Source organism: Clupea harengus, chromosome 6 (assembly GCF_900700415.2).
Source record: "Clupea harengus chromosome 6, Ch_v2.0.2, whole genome shotgun sequence".
In the NCBI taxonomy this organism is placed as follows: Eukaryota; Metazoa; Chordata; class Actinopteri; order Clupeiformes; family Clupeidae; genus Clupea; species Clupea harengus.
The window spans coordinates 20,593,090-20,600,574 of record NC_045157.1 but is presented as its reverse complement, the minus strand read 5'-3'; the positions used below and the strand labels follow the sequence as shown (position 1 = coordinate 20,600,574).

At 41.6% G+C, this 7,485-nt stretch overlaps 1 protein-coding gene across 8 annotated transcripts in view; it reads right to left on the bottom strand.

Annotated features, from left to right (window-relative positions):
* Positions 1-33: 33 nt before the first annotated feature.
* The window catches only part of LOC105906459 (oxysterol-binding protein-related protein 5), a 35,606-nt gene continuing 28,154 nt past the window's right edge, over positions 34-7,485 (bottom strand). For all 8 annotated transcript variants that reach the window (XM_031569323.2, XM_031569322.2, XM_031569324.1 and 5 more), the window contains 14 exons: positions 7,213-7,423; positions 6,494-6,678; positions 6,181-6,262; positions 5,886-5,984; positions 5,670-5,766; positions 5,468-5,566; positions 5,145-5,242; positions 4,954-5,043; positions 4,520-4,656; positions 3,927-4,106; positions 3,467-3,602; positions 3,146-3,242; positions 1,943-2,045; positions 34-1,624 (listed from right to left, as the gene is read on the bottom strand). In XM_031569323.2, coding sequence (XP_031425183.1) covers positions 1,489-1,624; positions 1,943-2,045; positions 3,146-3,242; positions 3,467-3,602; positions 3,927-4,106; positions 4,520-4,656; positions 4,954-5,043; positions 5,145-5,242; positions 5,468-5,566; positions 5,670-5,766; positions 5,886-5,984; positions 6,181-6,262; positions 6,494-6,678; positions 7,213-7,423 — 1,750 coding nt within the window. In that variant the 3' untranslated portion in view covers positions 34-1,488. The remainder of the gene's footprint in view (positions 1,625-1,942; positions 2,046-3,145; positions 3,243-3,466; positions 3,603-3,926; positions 4,107-4,519; positions 4,657-4,953; positions 5,044-5,144; positions 5,243-5,467; positions 5,567-5,669; positions 5,767-5,885; positions 5,985-6,180; positions 6,263-6,493; positions 6,679-7,212; positions 7,424-7,485) is intronic.

The window sequence follows — 7,485 nt, the reverse complement described above, 5'->3', positions numbered from 1 at the left end:
ACGTTAGCCAAAAGGAAGATTTCACAGACCATATATTTTTAATAATGGTTTATTACTAGGAGAAATTCTCTGTAATGAGATTTTAACCCTCTTGCCAGTGAAGCTGAGGGATGCCTTCTCCATTTCCTTGTGGCCTACTATGTAACAAACAAATAGTGTGAAAACCTAGTAAGAACCTGTCAGACACCTCACCTGCATCCAAAGTAGAGTTTGTGCTAGTACTGTACTTTAAGATGTCTTTTAAGATGTCTCAAAACAAGAAATTCCAACACCATTGAATTCCATGCAATGCTTGTTATAGACGCATGACTAGCAATGAGTACTTGCAAATAGTACTCAGGAAGAATTTGTGTCTTGGTATTATACTTTTAAATAAGTGATGCAATACAGGCAAAAGAAAACTAGGCAAGACTGAATGCAGTACATTTTCATTCAGCTAATTCATTCATCTGGTATTTGGTTATTACACATTTCATTCCTTAAAGCAAACACAAGTAACATGTGTGGGAAAACTGTGGTCCTCCCTATAACATCTCCTATAGGATCACATGGTATTTCAAATGTCCCCCTGTGTCTCCCTCACGCACCCTGTGAATCCCCAGGCTACCTGCTTCACAATGTATATATTTGTGAATCTGTCAGAGAGAAATAGAGCAGATGGTGTAACAACATTAACACACATTGATTTGTAAGGGGACATCGTATTCCATTAAGTGATCTCTTGCCCCTCTTATGGTTATGTGTCTCATTAAACCATTTGTTAATTTGATAAGGCAATTACAGTTTTTAGGCATGCTTATAACAGTGTCATGGCATGAAGCATACAGAGAGATTTCTCATCACAGCCTACAGTGAAATGTTAAGCTCTACTACTGACATAATGGCTTTGTGGTTTTGAAGAATCTTACTTGTAAACATAAACTCTTTCCATGAAAGACAATAAATACTGTTTGGTATATTATCAAAACAAAACATCATATAACCAAACATTTATCAAAAAACAAGAATTGCACAATCAATTTTAGATGTTGTTCTCCTGTGTGTGATTCGTCCCTCTTATTTGGCTTTAGCATTAAGGCCCAAAGTTCGAACTGGAAGGAGAATAACCCCATGGGGTCTTGAAAGAATCAAACAAAAAAGAATAACTGAAATAGTATTGCAAGGCCTATAAAAGTGCACATCCACAAATAGCCGTGAAAGAACATCAAATATTCCTAGCACGCTATTAAAATATTATATATATTTTTTTCTGTTGTTACATATATATATATATAACTCTGCCTAATTTGATTTCTATTTCTCATTCATCCCACCTATCCTCTTTCTTCCTGTATCATGTCTCTTGTGCTCTCTCTCCCTCTCTCTCTCCTTCCCTCTCTCTTTTTCTCCAAAGTGCTTTGTGCCTGAGTGTGAGTTCAGATCTCGGGGTATAGTGGAGCTGGGTGGTGGTGAGGTTGCGGTTTATTGCTGGAGGTTTGGTGCCGTGTCTCATGTGGACACGTAGTTGATGAAGAACTGGAGCAGCAGCAGGACGCAGAGGATCAGGCAGTTACGGCCGCTCAGCATCACGCCCTCCTCCGATTGGCTGCAGAGCATCATCTGCTGGCTCATTGTACACAGGTTCCTGAGACACAGGACATGTGGAGACAATGAGTGATACACAGGACAGGCCCTGTGGAACTAATTCAAACTATTGTTGATATAATAATTTAGAGAAAAAAAACAATAAGCCTTGGATACTGATAGTGTAAAAGAGATTATGATAATTAAAAATGCACCGGTCATTCAGACTGCACAAAACAAAAAGAATATTGTAAGAAATGCTTGCCGAACACTGCATATTTGCAACAGAGGAATGATTACAGCAGTCTTTTGGGGGTACGTGGGTAAAAGGGGTTTTGAGGTGTGCAGGAATTCACAGAAAGCATGATCTCTTTCCAACCTTTGAATATCTTGCTGCATTTTCTGTATGGATGCAATGGAGGCCTCAATTTCGGCAAAATCCACAGACTCCCGGGCACACAGAGGACACTGGGTTGCATGGCCTACATAACCAATGGAAAAGAGAATGCAGAAACAACTTTTTCAAGACTTGTAGCGAAGGGAGAGAGCAGTCACCCCACCCGGCCTTGAATCCAGGTCTACAGGGTACTAAACCTAGCCTGACTATGTCATACTCATAATTCTAGTCAGAATATGAGTCTGATACCACTCCATTGGGCTGTGATTATGGGGCGTGTTTCAACCGAACCAGGAGAAAAAATGCCTCTTTGCTCAATTGGTTACCTACAACCAATCAGAACAACGTAGTATGTGACCAGGGCCAGCTGATAAATTAAACTTTTACCGGATCCCGTAGGAAGGAAGGCAAAAACATCTTTTCGATTGACAAATGCCTTGATCGCGTTTCTCTGTTCCTCTTTCAAAATGAATGCACTGTCAATGTCTAAATGGAGTCGAATCTATACATTTCAGCTCTCCAGCGGCAGCCATGTTTGTTGAAAACGAATTCAACCCGTGTGTTGATTACGTTACTGTTGATCATCTGTCCATCATCGTATAAAGCCCGCCTTGACAATTTGATTGGTCTGGCAATTTCTGTCCGGAGATAATTTCTCCCCAACGGAGCGACACCAGACCGAAGTTCCCGACTTCAAATGTTGTGGGCGGGGCTAAGTTCGGTCTGGTATCCAGGCTATTCTAAACCTGCACCCTGACCGCAATGCCAAAGCTACAAAGACATCTAATTTTGGGATTCTGACCTTCCTTCTGAACTTAATCCATCTTTCATCTCACTGCTTGTTTGTTGTGCAACATTATCATTTCTAGGCTGTCCTAGAAACAAGACAAAACAAATAAAGCCTTGTCTTATAAAATAATCATGCTGCTATTGAATAATACAGTTTTGCTACCATTAAAAAAGAAAATGGGACTTGGGAATTCTTGACTTAAACGGCTCCCCCTGCTTCTATGCTTCTTTGTGTTTTTAACACAAAATGTAAGGACAGTGAACAAACCCCTCTGCAAAGTGAGCACACAGTGGTTGGCACATGATTGATACAGCCTTGGCATATAATTAGCCCATTTGTTGGGCTTCATGGAGGCGTTCATGCCTGCCTCTCCCCATCCCGGGTCCCAGCCTTACCCTCGTTGTCTGAGGACTCATGTAGAGGGTCTGAGGTGCTGCTGCTCTCTGTGTTCTGGCTACAGTTTGATTTCCTGTGTTTGCCCCGGGTTTTGGCCTGTAATGAACAAACACGGACACACAAACACACACAGACACACACACACACACACACACAAATAAATGCTGAAATACTAAAAAGGCAGAGGTATGAACCCTGAAACAAATTGAAACCTCTGCATACACAATATAAAATCTATACATTTGCATTTGAGAGTGAAACTAATTCCTGAAAAACTAGATAGTTTTGAGTGTTTCTCTGGGGACTTGAGAAGGTCATACCCGCTGCTGTGCCACCCAGTTCTGACTGTAGGAGAGGCCGTTGAGTCGCATCTGAGGATGCGCCCTCTCCCTGGTCTGGATGATCCCACCCTTCTCAAACTGCATCAGGCTACTGACTGGGTCCCAGGGCTTAGAGCTGGACATGAGCACACACGCGCACACACACACCTCCATTTGTATGCTTTCAGATATACAGTAATGTGTTTAAATCAAGAAGAATGTCTGCTGTATAACAGAGAGGTCCAACTGGAGATTTACCCCAACCCCTCATAACAATTAGATAACAAGCACAGTTGATTAAGCCCTTCCAGGGCATAGGAACACCACAACAAGGCGTATTAGATCTCCCTTTATGTACTACAGCACAGCAGTAAAACAGCAGTATTTCGTTTCGCAAGTCGTGGAATGCAATGTTTCAAGTGGATTCACTTTAAAGCATCAGTGCTCTCAACAGACTCACTCTGCATGTTTGTAGCACCACTCGTTGGTGATGGGGTCCAGGAAGAAGAGCCGGGGATTCCACGGCTGCTGGCCCCGCTCTCGGGCATCCTGCCGCTGGGTCTCCTCCAGGAGGAACTTCTCTTGTGTGGCTCTGTTCTGGTCCTGGTCCACTATAGCGCAGGTCACGTTCTTCCACAACCTGGCACAACCACAAACAGACAGGAAATTAATCCAGAGATGAGATCTGGTCATGCAGTACTCCTAGTCTCCACACGGGGTGAGATACAACGTCATGCTTTAAAGAAGAGAGTAATGTTCAACTGATATCTCACCTATTTGATATAGTCAGTGGCATTATAACTCATTATAAAGTGACATTATAGCATATTATCAGTGGCTGTGTATTACACGGTTTACATCACATCACAATTACAATGTTATGCCAAAATGTCCCATTATCTTAACTTAACGTGTTGCTGTTTTAATGTAGTTGACATAGCTCCATTTACCACAATAGTCATACAACACATCATTTTGTCATATAACATTGCATAAAAAGCCATGCTCTGGCTGGAGTCATGTTTCGTGAGTGGGGCCTGTGTTGAGATTCACCTTTCAGACTCAAACTGCTCCTGCTGCCCTGGCTGGACGACCTGCCTCCTCAGCCTCTGCTTGCGTACCTCTAGGGTGGGGTTCCACAGCAGCTCCCTCTGTCCTGACCTCCTGTCAGTCAGGTACACCTCTCCGTCCTAAAATACACACACACACAGCATTTGTGGAAGATTCATTACTTCATGGGCTGGGATACAGAGAATATGATTCGTATTGAAAATTTTGGTATTACAAGACAACTAGCTAAACAGCATCACCTACTGTACGAGTAATACTAGTTACCACTATGAATCCCATTCGAAAGGAACATTGAAATGATGGAGCTTCAAGCTTGCCTTGCAGAGGATGTTCTGATGGTGATCAAGCTTGTCTTGCAGAGGATGTTCTTCCGTTTAAGTATGATAACAAATAGGTAATACACCAACCAAGCTTACCCAGTGTCCATCAACAGTGCCTAACACTTCTTCATCCTGGAGAATTTTCCCTGATATCTGGTTCACTTGGCCAGAAGTACCAAGAAAAGGCTTTGAAGAAAATAGAAATGCAACATTTTTGTATGACCCAAACTATGTTGTCTCTCTACAGTAATATCCATAATATACATATTACAAATGTCTATTTATACCTTAAGTTTAAATTCCAGGTGTGCTATACACTTAGTCTTTTCACAATGAATTGTTACTCTGCCTCCAAGTTCCAAAGTCATTGTACCATATAAAATGCCTATAAAAAGAAAAAAACTATCAATTTCAATCATTCAAATACAATATAGATGCATCTGTCACTGAATGTAAATGTTATATCTATTCATTTATTCATATTCATTCATATTGTATTTATCTTTAATAGTTTCGGTGGTTGCTGTCACAGATAAAAGACTGTTTCCTTAAATCTCACAGATTAATAGACTATTTACAGAAAAAACGAGAGAGAGAAAAATGACTATACCTTTACAGTGGGCATATGGCATAGTTATAACATACTCCTCATCACGGTTAAGGAACAGCAGCTTGGCTGAACCATCTAGCACAGCTGACAACGAGTTGCCTGAAAAAGAAGAGAAGCCATAGGACTGCAGTCACTGAAGCTTCGAATAAGTTAAAACAGTGAAAATACAGTTTAAATACTGAGAAAAATACTGTTTGCTTACCATAAAATTTTGATTTAGCAAAAATGCTACCAGTTATACAGAAACCATCCTTTTTGTTGCTCACATAAAAGGCCGAAATGGGAGGGTGATGAGACACCTGAGATGAGAGAGGAGGGAGCACAGTGTGATTTCTCCGGAGAATAAACTCATTATGTTCTCAATGTTTGAGATGTTCTGAGTGGCTGGAGCTGAGGAGGTCGAATAATAGATCATCACCTGCTCTGCAATATAAAAAGTGCAGCTGTCTGTGTCAGGGTGAGGCCAAGAGCAGCGAAACGTCTCTCCCAAAATGGGATTGTATGGTTTCTTCAGGCCCTGTGGTAGCAAGACAGAGATAGCCATCATTCCCTTTTTTCCACATCTACCCAAGAAACCCTACAAATGAAATTCCTAAAAACAGCTACAGAACAAATAGTAAACAGCATAACATTACTTGCAGTTTAGCAACATAAACGTATACTGTTTTTACACATGAAAAAAAAACTGAAGAAATAAAATGTCATTAGCTCACCTTGGGCTTCTTGTAAAAGCCGGACAAGTACCATCGCAACACCTTTTTTATTCGCCCATAAGCACTGTCCTCCTTCACTGCCCTGAGAGTTAAAGAAAAAGAGCAGAGACATTTTACAACCCCACCTCTCAGCTATCGTTTAAAACATACCCAACAGCAATGATACTGTTGCCACCCTTGATGTCTTCAGATTCATAAAAATGCTGTGGCCATTCACTCACTTCCATTATTATTTTCTTTTTTAAGCTAGTCATTTCATTCATGATAATGTAGACTGTGTGACTAGTCTATATTTCTCTCCCCCTGGGCTTACTCTGAAAGGAAGTTGGCATGGTAATAGTTGTCAGAGAGCTTGTCCAGGAAAGAGCGTGGCTCCAGGATGAAGGTTGGCAGCACCACCTTGGAGAGGTCCATGCCAGGGCGGAGCTGCTTAAGCAGGGTCCACATCAGGCCTTTATTCTCGTCTGAAACGATTTCTGTTTGTGACGCTTCCCCTGCCTGGAGGATAGAACCAATCGTACGTTCAGGTGACTGAATTTTCACATTAAAGAAGGCATTTCCTATATTTCATATCATGTATTCAACACATTGTAGCGTCTCAAGGGTTTTCTGAAGAGAAAGAAGAACAGCGTTGTTTCCGGTTTTGGCTGCAGCTTTTTATTAAAAAAAAAAAAAAAAAACAGGAAACAGCAGGGACTCATACATCACTGGCACAGAATGAGGGGAGATCACCATTCACACTGACAGACACATCAACGGTGCACAGATACATTAAACAAACACAAGGGACCAACACAGACATCAGTCATTACAACACACAGACGACATGGTAAACAATCACACACACCAACATCAGACACAAAAGGGAAACACGACATAACTATCTTGAGGGGGAACAACAACAAACTGGCCAAATGTCAGTCTTTCAGCACGGTACAATATTATGTCAATAGGCCTTTAAAATGGTTCATACTGCATGTGACACAATTATTTATTGCTATGAGCACAGGTCCTTAATGTCAACCAAACTACCTCAGCAATCTCCTCTTGACTTTGCTCCACGTAGCAGGTGGCCTTGAGGGCAGGGGGCAGGTCATCTGATTGGTCCATGTCACTCTCTTCACTCAGTCTGTCTCCGTTCTCATTGGCCCCATTGTCTGACTCCTCATGAATCTCCCTCTCTGATTTGTCAGAGCAGCCATCTGTTTCCATGTGGATATTCACCAGCATGGAGTCATGTAGGCTAAGAGGACCATGGCAGAGATAAACACATGATTCATGTGTTTCAACAGAAGCATCAGTAGC